At 36.9% G+C, this 26,595-nt stretch overlaps 1 protein-coding gene across 10 annotated transcripts in view; it reads left to right on the top strand.

The window, feature by feature from the left end:
* Positions 1-26,595, top strand: part of OVCH1 (ovochymase 1) — an 88,672-nt gene that overhangs the window by 56,568 nt on the left and 5,509 nt on the right. For 9 of the 10 annotated variants that reach the window (XM_059935554.1, XM_059935556.1, XM_059935552.1 and 6 more), the window contains 9 exons: positions 15-140; positions 1,571-1,706; positions 2,444-2,583; positions 8,781-8,906; positions 12,553-12,600; positions 13,952-14,176; positions 22,148-22,321; positions 24,089-24,356; positions 25,760-25,920. In XM_059935554.1, the coding sequence (XP_059791537.1) occupies positions 15-140; positions 1,571-1,706; positions 2,444-2,583; positions 8,781-8,906; positions 12,553-12,600; positions 13,952-14,176; positions 22,148-22,321; positions 24,089-24,356; positions 25,760-25,920 (1,404 nt within the window). The remainder of the gene's footprint in view (positions 1-14; positions 141-1,570; positions 1,707-2,443; positions 2,584-8,780; positions 8,907-12,552; positions 12,601-13,951; positions 14,177-22,147; positions 22,322-24,088; positions 24,357-25,759; positions 25,921-26,595) is intronic. The other variant, XM_059935558.1, reaches the window with a different exon arrangement.

Raw genomic sequence — 26,595 nt, 5'->3', positions numbered from 1 at the left:
TTTTTTTAACCTAGGTGAATTATGTGGGAGAAGGCTTTACCCAATGATTTTCATGAGCTCTGGACCACTGGTGAGGGTGACACTTCATTCCCGTGTGCAAGGTGCTTTTGCCATAAATTATATTGTCTTTAGAGTCCAAGGTATGTTTGGTCATTTAGTAAACTTATAAAGTTAAAAATCAATGTTTTTCTTTTTAGGAATATTTCAAAACTTACACATTGTTTTGTAAGAAAAATTATGTTTCTGTGGGGAACAAGTTTATGTTTGAAGGGAAAATCTATTTAAGTGATTTGAGATTGGTCTGGTCCAAGAGGAAAAACTACTCAGTAAATAAGCTGATTGACTTGTAAATCATTCAGAATTGTGATTTCTGGACATGGCTAAGATATATTGATTGCAAGATCGCATTTTTTATTGTGATTGTGATTTTTACACCACACTGATCCTTTTCTGTAGCCATAATTCTTGTGGATTGAAAGATTTGAGTTCTAAATCTTAGCTGGCTGATTAGCTCTGGACAATTTATTATCTCTGTATTAGAGTTTTCTTTATAGTGATATTATAATAATAAAAGGTTAGAATGAGTTGTAAAAACAAACTAAACAAATAGTAGATGCTAGCATTATAAATGTAAACTCATGCAATTCAGGGTTTTCAGACTGCATTTTCAACCATGTAATTAGTGAGGTTTCTGACTCTTGAACATAGGTAACCAAGAGTTAGGTTTTCTCTTTGGCACTGAAAAGCATTTCAGAGATACATTTGGAAAAAAGTTAAGTGAGTAATAAAAGCATGTATGTCATATGAAAGTTTTTTCCTAAAGAACTATGTTATGAATATTGCTTTTTAACAAATATCAAATGATATCACTTATACGTGGAATCTAAAATATGATACAAATGAACTTATTTACAAAACTGATACAGACTCACAGACATTGAAAACAAACTTGTGGTTACCAAAGGGGAGAGGGGGTCGGGGAGGGATAAATTAGGAGTTTGGGATTAGCAGATTCAAACTACTGTATATAAAACAGATAAACAACAGGGACCTGTATAGCACAGGGAACTATATTCAATGTCCTGTAATAAAACATAATGGAAAAGAATATGAAAAAGAATATGTGTGTGTATATATGTATGTGTGTGTGTGTGTGTGTGTGTGTATATATATATATATATATATATATATATATACGTAAAACTGAATCACTTTGCTGTACACCAGAAATTAACACAACATTGTAAATCAATTATACTTCAATAAAATTTTTTTTCAAAATGAATATTGCTTTTAGATGGAATTGTGCAGGGAACCTGCATTTTCTATAGTTATCACACTTTATCTTCCATAGACCCTAGGCTGTGCCAAAGATAATTTGAGAGAGGTGCTGGTTTTCTGTATCTTTTGAATGTTGCAGATAGAAAATTTTCAGTGAAACTAACCATCTCCTGTTAACTTTTTTCTAAAACAATTAGGGAGGAAAGCTGATAGCTCTGATCTGAAAAGGCATATAACAAGCCTCTTAAAAATTAGTTTTACCTCAGTCCCTTTTCTTCTTTATTTCTAGGTCCAAAGGGCAGTAAAACTACCAAATTTCTTCAGAGTTCAAACCAAGAGCATGTGACCACTTGTGACGATGTTATTCTGACCAAACCAACAGGAATCATAGAAATCCCAAGATATTTTCACAGAACCACTATGAGGTGAGGAAAGAATGTTTACTACAATGGAAGTTGATGGATGATCCCTTGACAAGCAGGGGCATTTGTTATTTGCTTAAGGCATTATTTTCCACTTCCTTCCCTTGAAGAACAGACTTTGAGATAATCCCTGATTTGAGGCCTTCAATATATGAAAACTGAATATAAGATTACATTAATAAATACTGTTGATAAATTGTACTTTCCTAACAAAAGAGACTATTTATTAGGTAAAGTGGAAAGCCAAATCTCTATCAAAGAGTTTTGGAGATTGAAATAATGTACATAAAAGCTTCTTGCACACAGTAGGTACTCAATAAATGGTTCTTAAAATGCCACAGTGGAAAGAGAACCTTCCCTGAATTAAACATTAGAATAAATTTAAAATGAGAAACAAAAAAATTGAAGATTCATATAGTATCAATCCTAAGTAAATTTATGTGATTTGGGGAAGTTTGGGAAAAGAATATTCTTTAACTCTTATAGGCTGCCAATCAGAATTTATAAAATACAAGTGATTGACCAACCATTCACCATAATGGGTGAACTTTTGACAAATCCAGTATTAGAAAATATTTTTAATTGTTATAGTTTAACTTTTTCTTTCACCTTAAGCACAGAAGAAGCAGGTAGAGTCAATAACAGTGACTCACTGAGTGATGCATTGAATTATGAACAAAGTAAACAACAGCATATGCTATTAAGAAATCATTTCTGACTTTATTTCATCTGTGCTACAGCTGCCACTGGAGATTATTAGCCCCTTTAAATCACATCATTCGCCTTGATATTGTCAACTTCCAGATGCAACCAATGCCCTTGGCCTGTCAGGGTCACCTGTGGGTTTACGAAGGATTTGGATCAGGCAAAAAATTAATAGGTAACTAATTTCCTGTGAAGAACTATGCTATTGATTTTCTTTTACAGAATATTCTTAGAGCATTTTATATTCAGTGTGTGAATTACAGATGACATAAATTAGTCTCTTCTTATGTGATATTGAAATAGCCTTACTGTTACTATTTTTTATTGTAATTGAAATTAATGTAACACTCTCTGATTAAGTTAAAAAGGAAACCCAACTATATGTTGTTTACTTGGGTCATACCTAGATTATACTTGCCCAGAAATACTAAAAATAAAGGATGAACAGTCTTAGACAAATGTAACGCAAGAAAATTGAGAATATAATATTAATCAGGCAAAATAACGTTCACAGGAAAGGCATTAAATGCATTTGTCAATTAGATAGTAACCGAAAACCTGATTACAGTGACTTAAATTTATTATTCTGAAAGAAAGAGAAATCCAGAGGGATGCAGATGCACCACCAGCTCAACAGTTCAACTCTGTGAAGACTGGCATTACTGCAATTCTCTTGGCCTTTTCCTAGTGGTGCCATAATGGCTATCTCAGTTGTCACCATTACACTGGAGGAAAAAGGAAGAAGGGGCACAGGGCAGGATTATCACCAAGGAGAAAGCAAATACATTTCCAGGAATCCTGTAGCAAATTTAAGTCACTTTGGCCAGATTTGTCACATGGCCATACCTGACTGGGAGATGACTAGAGAAAAGGGAAATGGAAACAGGGTTTGAGCTGGCTGACTGATGTTACCCAATATACCCGGATATAGCAGCCTAGAGTTCTGGAATCTGACGGTCCTGGGTCCAGTAGATCACAGTTCTACCACAGAGTAATTCAGTGACTTTGGGAATGTTCCCAAAGCTTTCTAAGAATCACTGTCCTCATTTGTGACATGAAGATAATCTACCTGTAACTTTTTGTGTGATTTAAAAGAAGAGACACTCTACCATCACTAGCACACACAGATACATGGGCATTAAAAATTCCCAATTTGCTTAAGTCAGAGATACAGATGCCTAAGGTAACAAGGTGACTCCCAGAGGGAGAGGATGTGTGGCATTTTGCTGGCCTTTGACTCTTTAGAAAGGACCCAGATGCCAGTGTCACTCTCGACGTAGGTAGAGCCCTGCCAGAGTTGATAAAATAGCCAATTGCTAACCCACTGTCCTTTTATTCTTCGGACTTACATTACCATCCCAGAAGCAGGTGTATTAACAATCTTTGTGTTTCTACTTAAGAGAATGTTAGTAAACATGGAGCTTTCCTGGTCCTGAGTCAACATAACATCAATAAGGGCTTAGCTTCTTGTGGGGAGAGTATAGCATCTAGGCCCAGTATCCTTGGAAATTATCTATGCTTCTTGCTTTCTTGCCTTACAGAATACCTGTTACTTGTACTGCTTCATGAGATTACTTTGAGAATTAAATGAGAGAATGCATGTTAACCAATATAAAAGAAACCAAGCTTCTGCTGTGTTTGAATTAGAATTATACATTTTAATTCATATTCTTAAGATTGTGGTGCTTAGAAGAAAAGATTAGACTGTTGTTTCCCTATTGCCTCTCCATCAATGGGGTGTTGGAGAACACACAGTTTGGAAGAACAAAGAAATAAAGAAAAATGGAAAACAGTACATTAGTTATATCAGTTATAATTTATAGAATTAATGAACTATATATCTGTTGTTCTTTACTTAGAATTTGTTCTTTACTTAGAATTAGTTCACAAAACATATGTAATATTTCCTATCTTCTTCCACAAAAATTTTATGACTCTATTTCAATTTCTGCACATAAGACTCACAGCCTCTAGGGTTAACTCAATTTTTGAGGTCAATAGGTTATTGAATGAATATTTTTAACATAACCAACTATGCTATATCCCAAGAATGCACGAATAGTTTAATATTGAAAATGTATTATCTATCTTAAAACTAGGTCAAATTAGGAAAAAATAGATATAAATTAATGATACAATAATCATATCCTTAAAACCATCCCAGTAAAAATTAGTTAAAAGATATAATGGAAAAATCACTTCAGTCATAATTAGCAACAAAAACCATGTAACTAGGAATAACCTTAAAATGAAATGTGAGTTTTATTGTGCAAATGTGAAATTTACACACACACACACACACACACACACACAGATCTGAATAGAGAAAAGACCATGTTCTAAAACTGGAAGACAAAATTAACATTAATTCACCCCAAATTAATTTAGAAATATAGCAAAATCTAGCAAAATCCCAATGGGAATTGTTTTTGGAGAGTGAGGAGGAAATTGATAATAACTAAAGTTTATCCTTAAAATAAACAGAACTAGCTGAAAATGTTTTGGGGGAAAAAATGACCAGATGATGAGGTGAATTATCAATATTAAAACATACTTTAAAATAATGATAATTTAAAAAGGTAGTACTCTTACAAGAATAGACACACATGACTAGAAATAAATAGACCGGAAGGGGCCCAAGAAACTATAAGGCATTTATATGTGATAAACTTGGCATTACAAATCAGGGAGGAAAATATAAATTATATTCTCTCTCACCTCATAGAACAGTTGATTAAAGAGTTAAGCATTTTTCTTAAGCCATTAAAAGTTAAAAAAATAAGCAATTAGTTATGGATGGAGAAGGATCTTCTCATGTAAAAGCAATCGAAGACAATAGGAAATTATCAATAAACTCCTTTATAACTAAAAATTGTTCTTCAACAGAAACAAAATTAAAAAGCAAATAACAAGATTTTCAACAACTCTGAGAAAGGCTTAAGGTAATTAATATAGGGAATGTTTACAAATCAGTATTAGAAAAGCCCAAATCTGTAAAATAAAATTAATTTACAGGCCCAAATATCTTTGACTCAGCCTTGAATGAATTTCAGGTTAAAACCAGAGTTCCCAAGGCTTTTGAGTCTTTTGTTCATTTTCCAAAAGAATTACAAACTATTGACCCAAGTGATTTTGAAAACAAAAAGCACTGGATTAACCTTTAACCTCTTTTGATAGATAAGGAAGGTTAATGAATATTTGCATATCAGTTACTATACAATCTAAATTACATCTCTCCTTATTTTGCCTCTTGTCACAATGAAGTGATCCTCTGGCCATCTGTTTATTAAAAAGGGCAGTTTTCCTATAATAGTGAAAAGCTTAATAGTTCTAGAATTGTTGACTTGAAACTATGTGTCTTATAACTGCTTTTGTTAGAATGTTTGTTTCAGAAGTATGATCAGTTAAACTTAGAAATGGTTTGTCACAGGGAGCAGATTTGAATTGTCAACCTTATGATAATAAACCCTGACTCAACAATTGTAAAGCACAGCTATATTCTTTTAGAAATAAGAGGATCCCTAACATAAAACAATTTTTAAATAGTACAATAAGAGTTTAATCAATTAATTTTAAAACGCAGTTCAGAATTACTATTTTCCTAGATATACCTTACTATAAAAATGGGCAAGTGATCTGAATGAGAAATTCATAGATAAATAAATACATGTGAGAAAAAATACTTAGCCTCTTTAAAACGGAAATGAAAAAAATTTTTACCTACTTAACTGACAAAAAAGATTTGAAGAATGATTATACTTAGTAAACAAAATGCAGTGTAACAGACATTTTCATGTTGTTGTTTAGGTATAATATGTCGTATGCTTTCTGGAGGAAGACATAGAAATATTTTTCAAAAGCTATAAATCTATAACCTTTTATTCAGCATTTCTATTTTTACCCATATTTATAAAAAATATGCCTTACATTTATGTGTAAGATATTCATTCAGCTGGTGTTATTTATGATAATGGCCAAAAAAAAAAAAAAAAGGATCTAAATAGGAAATTGGTTAAGAAAAGTATAGTAAATCCATAGGATAAAATGTTATGCCACCACTAAATAAAATATTTTCAGCTAACTTTTTTAGAAGACAGAAAAATCTTACATGTAATATTGTAACTGAGCAGGATCCTATAGGGCTTTCCAGGGACAGGCCTTCCCCCCATACTCTGCAAATTTCCTGAGTTGTTTTAGATGTGGACCACCAACACTCCCCCCAACCCCACCAAATGGAAGATGTCAACTACTTGATGACCATGAGCACAGAGCCCCAGGCCTCCTGGAGCCTAAGGACCTGGCTTTTAAAAATGCTTTCCCTAAACCCTTCGGGGAGCTTGAGGCTTTTTAGGGCATGAGTCTTGCATGGTCTTGCAATAAACCTTTCTCTGCTCCTGACTCCGACATTTCAGTTTGTTTGGCCTCACCATGCATCGGGCACATGAACTTGTGTTAACAATATTAAGTGAGAAGATTGGAATGAAAAAATTACACAGTATATTTTAATTTTTTAAAAAAGTGCTATGTATGACTTAAGTAAAGGTCTAAGGGGAAACACACCACTATGTTTAAGTGGATATTTCTAGATTGCAAGATTATAGGTAATTGTTTTTAAAATTCTCCAAATTTTCTTCAGAGAATGGTTAAACATTCTTATCTTAAAGAAAACTATAAAGAGCAAAAGATGAGAGACTTCCCTGGTGGAGCAGTGGTTAAGAATCCGCCTGCCAACGCAGGGGACACAGGTTCGAGCTCTGGTCTGGGAAGATCCCACATGCCATGGAACAACTAAGCCCGTGTGCCACAACTACTGAGCCCATGTGCCACAACTACTGAAGCCCAAGTGCCTAGAACCCGTGCTCCGCAACAAGAGAGGCCACCGCAATGAGAAGCCCACGTGCTGCAACTAGAGAAAGCCCGTGCGCAGCAACAAAGACCCAACGCAGCCAAAAATAAATAAAGTTATTAAAAAAAATAAAAAGCAAAAGACGAAAGAAAAATGTTTTGTTCTAGAAGCTGAACTAGATTCATAGGGTAGCAGTTACAGAGAACTTCATGACAGCAGTCTGGCTATTAGCAGTCAGCCTCACAAGAGAGAGAACCATCAGTGAGGATCAGTCTCCATCATCTTCTGAAGGATGCTTTAGAAGCCCAGGGGTAATGGGAGGTTGAGCGAAACCATTGCTAATTAGCCCTAGGATTCTGATTCACAGGAGACCTCTAAGAACTATTGCCTAAAAAAATTTCATTTACACCAGCTAGTGGTTTTGACTTTCATGCCAATTACTGTACCTTGCCTCTTATTCATTTGGCTGTGCTGTGGATAAATGAAGGCTGTATGTAGCTAAGGCTCAAATATACTCCCTCATATATAGTTATTTCAGTTGGGTGACAAAAATATTTTTTTAGTTCCCTGATGACCTAGCTAGACTGAAACCAGCCTCTGTACCTCAAGACCAAATTAAATCTTGGAGACAGTTTTGGGTGAGGTAGAAAAGAATAGCTTGATTGCTTTGCCAGGCAAAGGGGGTCACAGTGGGTTAATGCCCTCGAAACCGTGTGTCCCCACTTGGAGAGGGTAGTGAGAAGTGTTACAGTAATGGTTCAAAGAGGGCATGATCAGCTCGTGGACATTCTTCTGATTGGTTTGTGGTGAGGTAGGTAGGAGTCAGCATCATCAACCCTCAGGTTCCAACTAGTCTGGGGCCTATGTGCTTGTGAGCAGCATACCATGGTTAATTGTTAACTTCTCCCACCTGGAGGGGGTTTCAGTATCTGCAGAACAGCTCAAAGATATTGCTGTGGGTATCCGTCGATGGGGAGCCAGGACCTTGCCCCAACCAGGCTGTACTATTGTTTCTCTTGACTGTTTGTTTCTCCCTGGTTTCACATCCCCTCCCTTCCCTCATTAGCAACTGCTTGAATCTCCCCTTTGAAACTCAAGGAAGGTCATGGAGGCTGAATGGAGGCTATTTCCTGTAATTCAAGAAACGGGGGACACAGAAAGCCTTTGTGCCCAGGAGCCCCACAGGGCCTTGCTCGGTATCAACCATGTTACCTTCTTTTATATTATATGGCTTTAAAAAGATCTACCTAAGTATTTCAGACAGTATAAGAACTGGATACAGTGTCCTAGTTGGTTTGGAACCACTTTCTTAGAACTGCTTACACTCAAGAATCTGGAACATCTCTCTCTATTCTAATTGGGTTTTATTTTGCTTAATTTTCCCATTTTTATATTGTTGGTACGGGATACAGTATAAATTTGTATTAAAAATAGGATTTTTTTTTCCTTTCACTTTGCTCAATAACCTTTGCCTTGATGAATAGTAAGAATTTTTTTTTTTTTTTTTTTTTTTTTTTTTTGTCTAGGAGATCTATGTGAAGGAGATTCACCTTCATTAAAATCTCATGGTCCTCTTATGATGTTGATTTTCACATACAATGTCAGTTTGGCCATGGAAAAATTTTCTTTGAGATATTCTTTTCATATGTCTGGTAAGTCTATTACTTTTTTCATATTTGTTTTTGTGTATGTTTGTTTTATTGTGCTTTATTAGAAAATATGTGTTATCAAATAAAGAGATTTGAATTCTCTATTTCATTTGTCAGCTATAGGGGAGAAGAAAAAAACAATATTTAAGATTGTGATTTCTATAATCTGTGGAGGTCTCAAGCTAAACCTCCTTAAGGCATAAGATTGATCAGAATTTTCATTTTTTCTTACAGCAACTAATAATTTTGTCTAATTTTCTGTATACTTGGAATATTGTAAAAATGCAGGAGGAAATTTTTATCTCTAGCCTAAAAGTTTCAAGTAATTTTTCTATTTTGAAATTCATTTCCTTAATGTACTAATATCAAGAGTAATTGATTCTTTTTTTAAAACTTGTTTGGTGGATAGTTCATATATATTAGTTGTAACCAGATTATTGAAAAATATGTTTTGCCCAACATTCCTATAGTTTTGGTGAAGGCATAGACAGCATTATGGAAATTGGAACTTTTGCAAATTATGGAAACTGGGTATCATGGAAAAAGCATTTGCAATTATGCTTAATTCTGAATAGTTATTAGAACTGCTCTAGTCCTTAAGATTAATCAATTCATACTCATTAAAATTGTTAATTGGAATACAATTGTAGAAATATTTCTGCAAAAAACATTATACTTTTTTAGTCTGATAATGTGAGAAATGTTGGATGGAGAACACAAAGAAGATTTGCAACAAGTTCAAATTATGTAAGTGAAAGTATACCATAAGGGGCTAACATAAAATAGAATAAAATCTCACATTTAAACCTTTAATTATTCAGACTATCAACAAATTGTCTTAAACTTATGCCAGGCCATGTTTAAAGCACTGAGGATTCAGCAATGAACAAGACAGTCCCTGCCCTAGAAGAGTTTACAGTCTAGTGGGGGAGATAGTCAGTAATCTGTAAACAGAGAAGGACAGAGACTGTTGCTTATCACCCAGTTCTGCCATGATTAACCCACTGCAGTAGCTGATGGACAGTGTACTCTGTGCTTCAGAGGGAAGAAACTAAGGTGATAACAGGATGCTCTGTGCTCTGGAAAAGCAGGCCCCTTGCATAGTTAGATGTATATCTCAGAAAGAATTTTAATGAACCCAGATTTTGCATTTTCCCATACACAGAAAAGCACTAAAATCATTAACTTCAGATCTCTGTACTTTGTGACTAGCAGTAATGTTTTATCAAGACATGCGCTTGACTGCACATATTCCCTAGCCAAAATCACATTTAAGCTGGCTTTTCCCCCTACCTCTTCGGAACAGCTTTCTCAGAGCTACTGAGCAGTTGTCTTGCGGGTTAGTCCTCAGTAAGACCCTGAGTAAAACAAACTCATAGCTCTTAGGTTGTGCATTTTTCTTTCAGTCAACTAATCAAATAATCTCATAGAAAAATATAGAGTGAAAAAACAACTATATTAAGTTTTGAAGGAGGGATCTTATTTAGTTCGGTAAAGGATGGGCATGGAATTCTAGGAAAACTGTCTTTGTTCTCTTACAGCAAAACACCTTGAAATGTATTTCTACTCACTGTCTACCCTTTTACCCTTTCATTTTTTCTTGAATCCATTCCCATAAGGCTTTCTTTCTTACCATTCCCCAGACGGTGTTCTTGCCAAAGCTACCAGTGACCTCCACAGGTTCAGATCCAACAGTCACTTCTCAGTCCTAATAGCTGCATTTGGCACGGATAAGCTCTTCTTCCTTCTGGAGTTTCATTTGTCATGGCCTCTAGGAAACCACTGTTTCTTGGCTATCCTCTTACTTCATTGGTCTCCTTGGAGTCTTTTTGCTGGTTGCACCTCCTTTTCTCTACTATTAAAAGTTGAGGTGTCCCAGGACCCAGTCCTTGACTTTCTTTTCTTCTCTACCTGTAGTCACTCTTAAATGATCTCACCCAATCCCTAGTTTTAAATACCGTCTTTACACAGATAACTCCCAAAGTATATCTCCAGTCCCAACTTCTTTTTTGAACTCCAGTGCTATATATCCAATTGCCTCCCTTTTCATTTGGATATCTAATAAGCATCTCAAACTTAACATGACCAGAATTCAAGTCTTGATTTCCTACCCCTGTCTCCAAATTCTTCCTCCACCAATCTTCCCCACCTCAGTAGATGGCAACTACAGTTTACTAATTAATTGCTCAAGCCATTATCTTGGTAATCCTTGACTTTTTTTTTTTTTTTTTTTTTTTTAATTAATTTATTTATTTTTGGCTGCGTTGGGTCTTCGTTTCTGTGCGAGGGCTTTCTCCAGTTGCGGCGAGCGGGGGCCACTCTTCATCGCGGTGCGCGGGCCTCTCGCTATCGCGGCCTCTCTTGTTGCGGAGCACAGGCTCCAGACGCGCAGGCTCAGTAGTTGTGGCTCACGGGCCTAGTTGCTCCGCGGCATGTGGGATCCTCCCGGACCAGGGCTCGAACCCGTGTCCCCTGCATTGGCAGGCAGACTCCCAACCACTGCGCCACCAGGGAAGCCCAATCCTTGACTTTTCTTCTCACATCTCTCATTGGATTTAGTTAATCTGTGGGCCTTCCGCAAAACTGATCTGGAATCCAACTACCTCTCAACGTCACTATAACATTCTGATACAAGCCTTTGTTTAGTCTGTTTTACTAATAGCCAGACTAAACAGAATAATCATTCTACCCAGAATAATCATTTTAAAAAGAATAATTCAGATCATGTTACTCCTCTGCTTATAATCTTTCAATATTTTCCCAGCTCACTCTTAGTAAAAGTCCTTACAGTGACCTATAAGATTCTATATGATATGGTTCTTGGCTACCTCCTTGAGTACTTCTCCTGCCATTTTCCCCAGTGCTCGCTCTACACCATCCTTCCTGCTGTTCCCCAGACACACCAAGCATGCCCCACGGCTGTTATCTCCAAAATGTACAACATGCCTAGCAAATAGATGATGCTCAAGAATTGTCTGAATAAAGGAAATGACATTCTAGCTGGGGTAGATTAGTGAGTAGAGAGTAAGGAGGTAGCTCCCTATCTAATAAATGGATAAGAAATACATCTGTTTTGCTTATAGAGATCCCTTTGGCTTAGAGCTAAAAGATGAATAGAAGTCAACTCAGCAGACTTCGTACACATGTTCAATTTCTGTTTTCAGATAAACACAGAAAAGCTTTAGTGCAGACATTTTTCTAAAAACAGCAGAAATGTAATAGATTTACCCCATGTGTGAGGTTTGTTAAAGATCTGACTCATCATTCATATTCTTGAGATTACAAATTAAAATATATCAGTAGAAATTGTTATATCTATGTGAGTAAAAAATATAAAACCATAAAATGTGTGTGCAATATTTAGTAGTATGGAAAAATATTCACAATTGGGGGGGTAGGGGAGGTTACAATGGTGTAAAATGAAATACAATTAAAAAATGTATATACTATAGCTTAGGAAAAAGCAGGAGTTACATTAAAATATGAGTATTGGTTATAGGATGGGACTACAGGAGACTTTTATTTTCTCCTTTGAAATCTGTTTTTTTTTGAAATTTTCTACAATGTAAACGTATCACTTAAACAAAAGAATAAAGAAATATAAAGTATTAAATAGGATATGTTGACCTTGAATATTCTCTTATTCTAGATTCTGTGAAAGGAAAAATTAAAGTTAATGGTAAAGAGGAGAAAGGAGGTAAGGAATTGGCTTCATTGTCTTGGCTTTGTTTACCTGATATTATGGAAATAGAGTGAGGAATATCTTTGCTGCTAAACACTGTTCAGGAAGAAGTATACCCTGGCTGCTATCAAAAACTTTCAAGTGTTGTGTCCTTATTCTATTTGCTTTATAGTGAAATATGAACTTGTACTAGTTTTCTGAGTGTCAAACTTTGGGGGTGGTGGAGACCTGGGTCAGATCAGGGAGTAGAGAGTAACAAGGTAGCGCCCTATCTAATTAATGGGTCAGAAACACATGTTTTATTTATGGGAGCTTCCCTAACTATTTGAATTCTATTATTCATTAACATTCTTTCCATATATTTTATGTCTTTTGGATTGTGCATGTATCTCTGTCTCTCTCGTTTTCTTTTTTGGCTGGGCCATTGCATAGTGAAACAAAATGATAAGATTATTGATAAGTAAATGTTTTTGGATGACATTAACTTTAGGTTGGGTAATACCTAGAGCATTTGGAGTAAACTCAAAATGTCACTGAATTCCTCAATTCTCTTTTTGGTGTAGTAGCCCCTTGGCCCTTGTGAACCTTCATATCCTGGTTTCAACTATCTGAGAGTAATCCAAATTTCCCTACCAAATAAATGATTGTAATTTGAAGTGTAGGCTGAATTTTAGGAGTGTTTAATTTACTCGGGGATTTAGAAGATTGTGTGCTAAAAATGAGCAACAAAACTACATTGAAATATAGATATGGTTGACTTAGTGGTTCACAGTTTGTGAGTTAAACTCAAAGAACTTTAATCTGTCTTCTTTTGGGAGGTGTCAGATTTTCAAAACAAGTCATTTAAACCCTGTGTCACCATACATAAGGAGCTATGGAAGCAAAAAAATAGTGACAGAACTTTATAAAAGTACACTACAGTTTAGGTTTTTTTTTTTTTTTTAATTTTTAATATATTTATTTATTTATTTTTGGCTGTGTTGGGTTCCCGTTTCTGAGCGAGGGCTTTCTCCAGTTGCAGAGAGTGGGGGCCGCTCTTCATCGCGGTGCCCGCTCTTCATCGCGGTGCCCGCTCTTCATCGCGGTGCCCGGGCCTCTCACTATCGCGGCCTCTCTTGTTGCGGAGCACAGGCTCCAGACGCGCAGGCTCAGTAATTGTGGCTTACGGGCCTAGTTGCTCCGCGGCATGTGGGATCCTCCCAGACCAGGGCTCGAACCCGTGTCCCCTGCATTGGCAGGCAGACTCTCAACGACTGCGTCACCAGGGAAGCCCTACAGTTTAGGTCTTAATGACCTAGTTGTAGACATTAAAACCAGATCCTTCATTATTGTATTAAATATGTTTTTTTTTTCTTTTTGCCTCAAGGATGTCCAGTATTGGATTTGATTCCAGTTAGTTCTATTGAGATCACATCTCCCAATTATCCTAACATTTATCCTAACATGCTGAACTGCACTTGGACTTTTTATTCTATGTCAGGAAATAAAATGAAGGCAGTGATTAAAGGCTTTATAACAGAAGAATCTTGGAACTGTGAATGGGATTACTTCAATATTTATGACGGACCAGATCAGCAATCAAGATTACTTGGTAAACTGAACTTTCTTAAATGTCCTACATTGAGTGGCATTCATATAAGCATTTATATAATCATATATATGGAAACCATGACCTACATTTGCCTTTGGAATGATATAATTTGTTGTCAGTGATTTTCCATCAGATCCTTCAGCAGAATCCTGAGTATTATTATTTTTTTTAATGTACATCAATTTTCTTCATGTCATGCTTATTTATGTGATGTGCTTGTGTTCTCTTTCTTACTCTTCTATTTTCTCTCTATTCTTGCTTTACTATTTATTTATTTATTTATTTATTTATTTATTTATGGCTGTGTTGGGTCCTCGTTTCTGTGCGAGGGCTTTCTCTAGTTGTGGCAAGCGGGGGCCACTCTTCATCGCGGTGCGTGGGCCTCTCATTATCGCGGCCTCTCTTGTTGCAGAGCACAGGCTCCAGACGCACAGGCTCAGTAATTGTGGCTCATGGGGCCTAGTCGCTCCGCGGCATGTGGGATCTTCCCAGACCAGGGCTCGAACCCGTTTCCCCTGCATTAGCAGGCAGATTCTCAACCACTGCGCCACCAGGGAAGCCCCTGAGTATTATTGAACACAATGAGATGAGCATGAGACCATACTCACTGGATCTTGACCTTTAATTCCAGCTCTTTTTGATTTCATCCAGTGATTCCTATCTCATTTTACCATTAGGGAGCACACTAATTTTGTTTTTCTCAGGAGGTCATATGTTTTAAGAGGTTTTATTTCCTAAACTGCATTTTTAGGTAACTTTTTGAAATTTGTTTACTCAGATTTCATCCTCACAGTAAAGGTGGTTCTCTTTAGGCCCAGGGTAAATTATTAAAAGGTAAAGGTCAATTATCTTGAATAATCTTTGGAGATTTATTGACCACATGGTGTCTACCATGTTTGGATGTCAGGCAATATCCTGTTCTAAGATTGACACATAGAGGGAACTTTTCCAAAGATTTTGTAATTCAATATTGTATCACCTTCTCCAGTCTCCAACCAGTTATGCCAATCAGGACACCTTTACAATCCACCTATCACAAAGGGCAAGAGGAGAGGTTTATTTTTATTTTTTAAAATTTTTATAAATTTATTTATTTATTTTATTTTTGGCTGTGTTGGGTCTTCGTTGCTCTGCGGGGGCTTTTCTCTAGTTGCAGCGAGCGGGGCTACTCTTTGTTGTGGTGCACGGGCTTCTCATTGCGGTGGCTTCTCCCGTTGCGGAGCACGGGCTTTAGGCGCACGAGCTTCAGTAGTTATGGCATGCGGGCTCAGTAGTTGTGGCTCATGGGCTCTAGGGTGCAGGCTCAGTAGTTGTGGCGCACGGGCTTAGTTGCTCCACGGCATGTGGGATCTTCCCGGACCAGGGCTCAAACCCGTGTCTTCTGCATTGGCAGGCAGACTCTTAACCACTGCACCACCAGGGAAGCCCCAAGAGGAGAGTTTTGATGCTATCTTTTTCCAGGGGCCTTAGCCACTCCTATGATATTCTAGGATTTATAACACCAGTAAGTTCAGCAATGTGCTTTGAAATTCCAAAGTTATCTAAATATTTTCTTATCAACGAGTTTGGTTCCTGCCAAGGATTCTAAAGCAATTGAGAGTATGGAGGCAGAGGAGATACAAAATATCAAGCTATCAGTTCTCCATAAGATTAATATGAGGTGTCTATAGCATCCAACCCTCCAACCCTAACTCTTGTGAATGCTTTTCAACCAGAGACCCTTGGAACATACCTGGAGTTGAACAAGTTAGATTTATTACTCATTGTGGAGAGGGAAAACACATATCCTGGAAAACCATGGGTTGTTAAAAGGGTGGTAGAGAGAACCTATTACAGTATTTAGGCTTTGGTCAGGTAATTTTGGAGAAGGTCTAGAGAAGTGTACTTTGCTCTAGATTGCTTGCAGGAAGCGGGGCAACTTTATGATTGGGTATCTCAATCATAGGGAGCCCTGACTAGAGTAAGGATAAAACTGTGATTGGTAAAGAAGTAGCAAGCTGTCATTTCAGCCATGAGAGGTCAATGTTTGGTATTTTTGTTGGTTACAGATGACCTTGTTTTTGTCTCATTTTATCATAGATTCAGAGTCTTGTCTGATGTTGATGTCCTGTGAGATTGTTTATGTCCAACAGGAGAACACAGTCCAGCTGTGAGTGTTGGACCAGCTCCTGGATGTCAGGGCTGCGTTTCTCTTTCTCACTCTTTAGTATTCCTCAACCTGACAACATTATTCCTCTTTAAAAGTTCTGATTAATCAAAAATTCATGGGTGTCAAAAGATTACAAATGAGACAACTAATATTTCTATAATTAGCTTATACAATTCTATATAAAAGTGAGGACACTACCATTTGTTTGCTAGTTTATACAGTTTTATTTCATATACTTTTATGTCCTTACATAGTTTTAGTTCAGTGAAATATGCAATTTCTATAAGCATTGTTAAACTGTTGAACACTGAGCCCCATTGCTACTCTCCCAGCTAGTTAGAAGGGCTAGCCCATATGTGGAACCACATTGTCTATATTGTCTCAGTTATCTTTTCTTACTAAATCTTTTCGCTCACCTAAATAGAATTTATCAGTTTTTAGCTAGTTTTTAATTATTTCTGTGAATGTAAATGGAGTGGTACACAGCCTCCAAGTTGTCTTCATTGCAATGCTTTTACAATATTTTAATGAAAAGAACTTAGCAAAATTAAGGTTCATCTGGTCTTCCTTCTTCCATTTACCCCATGAGGGTAAGACATCAGTAACTAGTAAACACCATATTAAATGTACAGGTTAAATTCATTCATGACTGAGCATTTTCTAATGTGATAGGCACCTTGAAGAAACAATGGTAAACAATTCAGAAATGATCACTGCCACCTTCTTTTGGGAAGACAGATGATAAAGAAGAAGAAAACTAGTAACAGTATTTAACAGTAAATAATAATCAAATAATTATTGATTGTCAACGTAATCTGAAGGAAATAAGTTGAAGCAGAAGTATGGAATAATAGTGGGTAGACAGTTGCTTTAGTTAAGATGGTCACAGAAGATCCAAAGAATGAGAAGGAAACAGCCAGGCAAGGCCAGAATAGCAGGTGCAAAGGTGTCTAGTACCTATCTGACCTTACCTCCTACCATTCTCCCTCTCCTTCACCCAAAACCAGGCACACTGGCTTCTTTATTCTTCCTCAGACTAACCGAGCATATTCCTGCTTGGCCCCAAGGTGACTTCAAGGTTCACTTCCTCAGTTCATTCAGATGTCTGTTCAAATGTTACCTAATCTAAGGCCTCTTCTATCACACAATCTAAGTAACCCTCCTCCACTTTTCCTTCTTGGCATTTATCATGACCTGGCAGCGTATATATCAATATTTATTTGTTTAGAATCTGTTTCCCTCCACCAGAATGAAAATTTCCTGAGAGCAGGACTTAGTCTCTTGTTCACTGCTGTATCTCCAGTGTCTAGAGCACTCCTAACACTTAGTAAATATTTGATGAAAAAATAAGTGAGAAAATGGCCTTACAGGTGGGAAGAGCTTGGTAACCTAGGAAACTCTCAGAGGTCAGAGTGGCTGGAGATTGAGTGAGGACAGACTGGAATGAGGTGAGGTTGTAGAAGATGGAGGCTTTGCCTAGTTGTGCAGCTCAGGTTATCGTAAGGAGTTTGGATTTTATGCCAGTGCAATGGGAGGTCATTAAAGGCTTTTGACAGGGGAGTAAGTTGAGGGCTGCTATGACTGCCATGTTGGGAGTGGATTTTAGGGTGACAGGGTGAATTATGTCTGCAGCTATGAGGCTATCATGGTAATCTAGACCTACACTGTCTAATCCATGTTGTCATTTAAATTCAAATTAGTTAAAATGAAATGTGGTATTAGCCATACTTCAAGTGCTCAATTGCTACATGTAGTGAGTGATTACCATACTGGACAGCACTCATATTAAACTTTACATCATTGCAGAATGTCCTGTTAGTACTGTTTTAGGTAATAGATAATGTTGCCTTGAAAGAGGATGGCAACAAAGGAGTACAAGTGACGTGGACAGATCTGGAGATAGAACTGATAGGATTTCTTGATGGATTGAATGTGGAGTTAAATCTGCAGATCAAGGATGGCTCCTAAGTTATGGTATGAGGTTTTTGGAGGTGGTGGCATTTACAGAGATGGGAAATACTAGAGGGAGAAATAGATTTGTGGGGAGAGATCTATCCATGTTAAATTTTTTTTTAAAGATTTATTGATTGATTGATTGATTGATTGCTATGTTGGGTCTTCGTTTCTGTGCTAGGGCTTTCTCTGGTTGTGGCAAGTGGGGGCCACTCTTCATTGTGGTGCACGGGCCTCTCACTATCGTGGCCTCTCTTGTTGCGGAGCACAGACTCTAGACGCGCAGGCTCAGTAGTTGTGGCTCACGGGCCTAGTTGCTCCTCGGCATGTGGGATCTTCCCAGATCAGGGCTCGAACCCGTGTCCCCTGCATTAGCAGGCAGATTCTCAACCACTGCGCCACCAGGGAAGCCCCCATGTTAAATTTTTAATGCCATGATACATTTAGGTTGAGTTAGCAACAGGGAGCTAGAAGTAGAACTCTTAAAGTTTGGGCTTGAGATATAAATTTGAGAGTTGTCAGCTTCTTATAAGTTTCCTTAAGTTATTCATTCTCTGACTTCATCAGTTTCCTCTATCATTCTCATCAGTTTCAAACACATTCTAGTATTACCCATAATTCAAAACAAAACAGAACAAGAAATTTAGCTGTTGCCCCATTTCTCTGCTTCTCCTGACAGCAAAATCTCTCACTTTCTTAGAGGGTGATGGATATAGAAAGTTTATGGGATTAATGGCGAGAAGGTCATGGAGAGAGCAAACAATTACAGCAGGGAAATACTAACGGATTAGGATAGATAGGAAGTGGTGATTTAGAAAGTAGGATGTTTGAAATCAAAATTTCAGAAGTCTCAAATGATTACAGAATTTCAGAGCAGTGTTGGTAAAGAATGATAAGATAAAAGAAATAAGTTCCCTTGTGTGGTCAAAATTAGGGTTGGCACAGAGCTGGCATTCACTAGCTCAGTCTTACAAATCTTCATAGTCAACGTCCAGTCTGTCTGGCTGTTGCTCCTGCAATACTGGCTATTAAATATCATCCTTGGTCAAGCAACAATTTTAAGGAACATTAACAAACTGGAACACATCCACAGAACATAATGACCAGGATGCTGAAGGGTGTGGACACCTGGGCATGTTTATCTTGGAGAAGAGAGAAGACAGAAGGATCATAATTTCTTCCCTTCAAATATTTATGGAATTCTCACAGAGACTCTCAGGCCAGGTATGAAACTTGTTCTGCCTAGTAACATCTAATAGTTATTGAATGTTTACCATTATTCAGACATAGTCTTAAGAAATTTTAACTCTTAATCTTCTTAATAGTCGTATGGAGGTAGGTTACATTATCCTCATTTTAAATATAAGGAAACACAAATATATTGAGTAACTTGCCTCCAGTGACATAACTAGTAAATAGAGAAAGTTGGATTAAAGCCCAAGCACTCTGATTCAAACACTTATATCCTTGGCCACTCCACTAACCATGTGGCCATCATTACACTGATGCCTTTTGATTCAACATGAGCAAGAACTGTCAAGCAATTAGAACTGTTCAAAAAGAGAAAATGCTCATAAGTTCCATGTAACATCTTCAAATCCAGGTTTAATATGTCCAAGGGTATTTTAGAAGGAACTCCGTGTTAGGGGCTTCCCTGGTGGCACAGTGGTTAAGAATCCGCCTGCCAATACAGGGGACACGGGTTCAATCCCTGGTCTGGGGCAGATCCCACATGCCGCAGAGCAACTAAGCCTGTGCGCCACAACTACTGAGCCTGCACTCTAGAGCCCGCAAGCCACAACTACTGAAGCCCACACGCCACAACTACTGAAGCCCACGCACCTAGAGCCTGTGCTCCACAACGAGAAGCCATTGCAATGAGAAGCCCGCTTGCCGCAACTAGAGAAAGCCCACATGCAGCAACGAAGACCCAACGCAGCCAAAAATAAATAAAATAAATAAATTTTTAAAAAATTAAAAAAAGGAACTCCGCGTTATATGAAAGCTTGAACTAAATTATCACTAATATTCTATATTTAACCTAGTTCCTTACTTCTCATTCAGCCACCCATCTTAAACCTACACATTTTGTAAATGTGTTATCTGTATTTCTTTCTAAGCCATTAATAGAAATACTGTACTTGGCAGAACCAAGGATAGAACCATTTTCATACCATTAAGACCTTCCCTTCAGGTTAACATTGTATGGTTATTTAATCAGCTGTGAAACTTCCTAGTCATATAATTATCCACTTACATTTTATATCTGTTCACAGGGACATAATAAGGTACTCTATTAAGTGCCTCACTGAAATTAAGATTCATTAAGTTTATCTCATTTCCCCTAGCCACCATCTAATTAACTCTAAAAATTAAATTAGGTTAATTTAATATGGCATGTAAAGGATCACATGCTCGTTGCTTGTGACCACCGATTCCTTCTTCAAGTGTTCAAAACCCATCTGTCTAATAATTTGCTGTAAAATTTTGCTGGTTTATTTTTATTTAACAAACACTTATAATGCTTCATAAATACAACTTCATATAATTCCATGTGAGTATTTTTTCAATCTCCATTATACAGATGAGAAAATTGAGGCAGAGAGATAGGTTAAATAACTTGCCTAGGGCTACATAGCTAATAAATGGCAGAACTAGCCCAAACCAGCAGTTTGGCTATAGAATCTGAGCCTGTAAGGGCTAAGCTACACTACTTCACTGATACAAGACTTTGGAAATCCTCTAGCCTCTTTGTTTTTCTCTGTCTCCTACCCATCCCCCTCTGCCAACCCCCAATCTCCTTTTTGAAAAACAGAGTAACATTTTCCCATTTCCATTATTTTAAAACTTCCAGAGTGTTAGTTGACTCTATGCAGAATGCCTTTACTTGATATGGTACATCCCAAAAGTTCCCCATCACATCCAATTCACCAAACAGATTCTCTGAGCATAAGAATGATGTAGAGATTAACTGTTGTCCTATTCCCCATCTTTCTCAGATTTCTGAGATAACATTATCTTTAAGACAAATCAGTAGTGTATCATTGTTTTATTTTGAGAGAATTTAAGTTACAGCCTGTACAGATAAATTACAGCAAATGGCCTATCACTATCAGGACCATCTTTGTGACAACTTTTGTGTTTCTGAATTAGGAAAGGATCATCACTAGTCTGTATTTGGGCAGCCTGTGAGTCTTAGTCAGTTTTGGATACTATAACAAAAATGCCATAGTTTGGGTAGCTTAAATAACAAACATTTATTTCTCACAGTTCTGAAGACTAGAAGTCCAAGATTTGGTGTCTGGTGAGGGCTTGCTTCCTGGTTCATAGCCGTCTTCTTGCTATATCCTCACATGGCAAAAAAAAAGTTGGGGAGGGGGGCTAGAGAGCTCTCTGGGGTCTCTTTTATAAGGGTTTATAAGGCTCCACCCTCATGACCAAATCACTTCCCAAAGGCCTCACCTACTACCATCACATTGGGGATTAGGATTTCTACATATGAACTTTGGGAGTATGCAAACTTTTGGTCCATAGTACTGTTCCATTACTTCTATTTCTCTGTCCATTTATCTTCATCGAAATGCCTCTTTACCTATCTTTATGATCAAAGATTGCCATATAATTGTATATCATTTCCATATCAATTGCTAGCCCAGTCTTTTCCCTTTATCTTTTAAAATCTATACCCTTTTATCGTTTCAATCAAATCATGAATTTCATCCCACAAATCTTGATCTTACATTATTGATAATCATTCCTTTGTCAAGATTTGTTTGGAATTTAATGTCCCCTCTCTCTCTTCTCCCTCTTTTACCTATGTAACTACACAGGAAAAGTATTTTAATTATCGAGTATATCTCACATTGCAGCTCATTTATGTGGCTCCAAGAAAGAATTTGTCTTGATATCCAGTGGTGCTTACCTAACTGTGAATTTTAAGACTGATGAATCTGTGGGAGAAAGAGGTTTTAAACTTATTTTGGAAGATATGACTCAGAAGCAATCACAGAAAAGCAATATTGGGATCCAACTGCCTATTAATGGTAAGAAATTGTTTTAAAACATTTATTAAAGCAGGTACCATATATGCCTTAAAGTAGAACCTGGGGCCCACTGATTTAGGAGTCACTGGTAGTCAGTCACCTTGCTCTAATACTAAAAATAGGATAACTTCATTTCCAACCATTCCTTAAGGCATGAGAATTTGGTGGTTCCGGTAGATCATGTGAGCTAATAAAGTTAATTGGGGTGAGTATGTGTCTATATGTGTGTATGTTATTTTTATTTAAGAAATAATGATAAACATAAAAGTCAGTCAGTTGCTATTTAAAAGATCCACTGGGGTCATTCAAGCTGAAACAAGGGTAGAGTTCAGTGTGTTTCCATGTCTCTGTTAACATATTTTTTATTAAGTAACCACCTCCCCACCCCCATGAAGAGCCCTCAAAAGGAATATTTTAGCCGAACCTATACTACTCTGCATAAAACAGAAACAAATGTGCTGATTTTTATCTACTTATCCTATCTAATTTTAAGCTAGAATTCCATTAGTTGTGCTTAAGACTAAAAAACCTAATGAATCTATTATTAGGAGATATTCTTGATTGGAGTGTAATTGCAGGAAGAATTTAATCCACGTGAACACAAAGTTCTTTTTGATGTCGGTCTGTCTTTCCTAGGATAGTGGAACGAATGGGCTCTCCTAAGAGTCCTGGATTTGAGCTGTAGACTACTGAACCACATCATCCTATAGGTGTGATTTTTAATTGTTAAAGGGATGCTCACCTAACTGACCCTTCTTCTGTGTCCATTGCTTTTGTCTTTCATCACTATATCTCTAAACTGACCTTTTATTCTCACAGTAAAAATATTTAGCCTCATTTCTTTTTTTAAGTATTTTAAAGTAAGTTGAATACTAATAAAATATTGCTGTTATACATGTGTACAAACAGCCCAGAAGTCTGAGTTACCACATATAATGTGGATTACAAATGCAATAAAAAACATGCAGTAATGCAGTAAACCTTAATGCACTAAAAACATGTTTGAGTAAATACCTTTTGTGGGTTTTTTCTCCCTAAAATCTAGGATAATCTTAATTTTGAAGAGTGCATATTTTTTAGGCATATGTATTTAAAAGGAAGAGGGAATCCATGTGTTATACATATCTGAAAAGAAATTAGAAATGAGTTTTGACATAAGTATTGAATAAACACAAACCCACTATGCTAGAAACTTTTTGTTTTAAATAGATTTCTAGTGTAAAAAAAATCTCAAGTAAAGAATTCACAAGTGACCATATCTTATCATTCTGAAATTATATGGCTATGGAGATGCTTAATTTTCTTTATATTTAAGTCTCTTGTTATTCCCTGGTAAATTTCTTTATAAATCTGAGAATGGAGTAAACACATTGGTAGAAATTTTCCCTATGCTTTTCCTTTATATAAACATTTTATTTTGAATACATGTAGCATAAAGTATTTTGATGTGTCTAGATACGTTATACTGGGATAACACAAATGATGCCACAGAAAGAACAATCTCCAGTAATTTCATGATTAAGTGCAATTTTTAATTTCTTTTTTAAAAATTGATTTGTGTTCTGATTCATCTAAAGATGTATATATTAATGCTTTAGTTAACTATTGATTTTTACTCATTTAAAAGCAATGGAAGAAAAGATGAGTCTCATCTCTTGCAAAGAATCCTAGTTTTGAACCTACAAAAGAAATAAATGCCTCCATTCTGAGATTTTAATAGACTTTCACAAGTATTGCTATCTGATGTTTTGTTGTTACTTTTCTAAGGGCTAACAGTAGAAAACAATACCAGAAGACAGCCAGCCCAAGACAAATGTGGAATTCCTGTTGTTGACCCATTTCTCATGGAAGGATCTGAGAGGAATACAAACGTGTTGCCAGCCAAGCTTGGGAAGCCCAGGGTGGTTGGTGGCCATGCCGCCCCTGCGATGTCGTGGCCCTGGCTGGTCAGTCTGCAGTACCAAGGACAGCATTACTGTGGAGGTGCTCTGATTGGGAGACAGTGGGTCCTGACAGCGGCACACTGCAACTTCAGGTGTGTGCCCAAGTGGTGCAGGGTTGCGGAGAGCAGGGTGGTGAGGAGCTATTTGAGGGTCCACAGTGGGTGCACTCCTTGTGCTCTCCCCAAGTCACAAGAAACATTAAGCATCAGCTCCCACGGATACAGTCCCCATCTTGCAAATGAATTAAAGTGTTAGGTTGATGAAACTTTCTGTGCTTCACTAATACACTTACTACTAATAGGTTGAATTTTAAAAGCAGCTTCCTGCTTCTAGGTATAATTTAATTAATAAGTAACTAACAACACCCCCCCATCCATAAAAATGAAGGTAATGATGTCTCAACATTTTTGCACCAGTCTCTCAGCATGGTGCCCAGAGCCGAGGGGTTGCTCAAATGTGGCTTCCTTTCCTCCTTGCTCTCCTCTACGGACTGTCTGATGATCATACCCAGTCCTGAAGTAAATGTGTAAAGTTTCAAAGAATTTTAAAGAATGTCCTTTAAAGGAACATTTTTTTTTCTTTGACTTTATCTGAATCTTGGTCTCAATGTAATATGGAAATATCTGAAAACTCCTTCCTCAAAGGAGTCTTAGCTTGACGTTTTTAATATTATCTCCCAGAAGTAGTGAGACAGTTGACATTGTCATACAATGTCCCATAGCTGAATGAGTAGATATGACATTTTCAGGGTCTCTAAAATTGGCTTTATAATGAAAGCATCTGCTCAAATAACATGCTGAGCAGGAAGCTTCAATGAACCAAAAACTCAATTTCTTTAGCATTCCCCAACTCTTACTTTTGATATAGCTAAATCACAAGAAGGCATCCTTATTAAGGCAGTTTTCAGACTTTCATGTGCTTAAACTTACCTGGGGAGTTTGCTATAAACAGAATCTTAGAATATTAATCCTGAATTTTGATTTGCTGAGTTATGTCTGGGATTCTGCATTTTTAATACACAAGCCAGATTTAATGCATGGGGTCCCTAGACATTTCTTTGAGAAACATCGTATTAGGGAGTAGAGTAACTATAACTTTCAGGATAGTTTCAGTGACCATCACATAAGTACATCATATAATGCATAATGATTATAATACATAAAATCATTATCTTGAGGCATCATGAATCTTGTCAAAAAAATATTGTACTAAATCATTTTATTTGATGTTATGAAGGCAAGAAAGTAGATACTTTAAAAATTTTCTCAAGGATTGAATTAATGAGAAACTCCCATTTTCTAAGAATTCAGGATAATAAGGATATTAATGTGGATTGAAAATTTTAAAGAAAGTTTTGGGGACTAGATTTTGGCAATAATATAATTGGAGTATAGAAGCAAAAAAAATGTTAAAGAATACATTTTTAGTAATTCTGAAAAGTGATGGCCTCATTAAAAGTGGTATCTATTTCCTCACTCCCTTTTCTTATGACAAGTACTGTCACAGACAACCTGGTAATAGGAAGAAGTTACCTGTGGAATACAGGAAATAGAGATTTGATACCAGTGAAAGCTGTATACACTCACCCCAGCTTCACACAATTTCCTCCCAATGATGATCTATGCTTGTTGCATCTGGAAAACCCTGTTGAACTAGGTCAGTACGGATAACTCTTTTCCATATTTTGAACCTTTTATCTTCCATCTTGCTTAGAAGTGCTGTGTGTACTTTTGAAGTTAAATAATTATTTTAAAATTTCCTTACATTCTAAGATGCTTTCTCTAAAAGCTGAAGTATCTGCATAAACATTTTGCTGTTCTGTGTATTTAATTGACAGAGGTCCAGAGAAGATTTCAGAGAAGTATGTTTTTAACTTTGTCCTATATATTCTCCTGAGACTCTTTATGTTCTATGAGGTTATACCAAATACTTAGAACATCAGTTTGAACCACCACATGTTTAATTTTCTGTGCCTTCATAACTTAGTAAAATCTTGGTTTTTAAAAAAATAGTTACTTAAGCCAAAGCTAAGTGAAAGTGAGGCATTGTTAATCCTGGCTCTGTCACGACGTAGCCATGTGATCTTGGGCATGTTATGTAACTTCTGTGACCTTAGCTTTATCCTTTGTAGAAAGGGAATGGCAGTAACCCACCTACCTACTTAGCACAGGTGAGCATTCAGTGGGAAGGTGTATTGGGGGGGATGTAACTAAGATCTGTGGATAGTCCCTACTTTCACACCCAAGCCTTTCCATGGCATCACAGGGTTCTGGGACAGTTTTCTTTCTTTGCTCCAATTCTCTCCTCTGTTTCTGCCTATAGACCTCCCTT

The sequence above is a fragment of the Balaenoptera ricei genome, chromosome 10, assembly GCF_028023285.1.
Source record: "Balaenoptera ricei isolate mBalRic1 chromosome 10, mBalRic1.hap2, whole genome shotgun sequence".
Classification (NCBI taxonomy): domain Eukaryota; kingdom Metazoa; phylum Chordata; class Mammalia; order Artiodactyla; family Balaenopteridae; genus Balaenoptera; species Balaenoptera ricei.
Note: the sequence above shows the minus strand (reverse complement) of the source record. Positions and strands in the feature narration are given on the sequence as shown.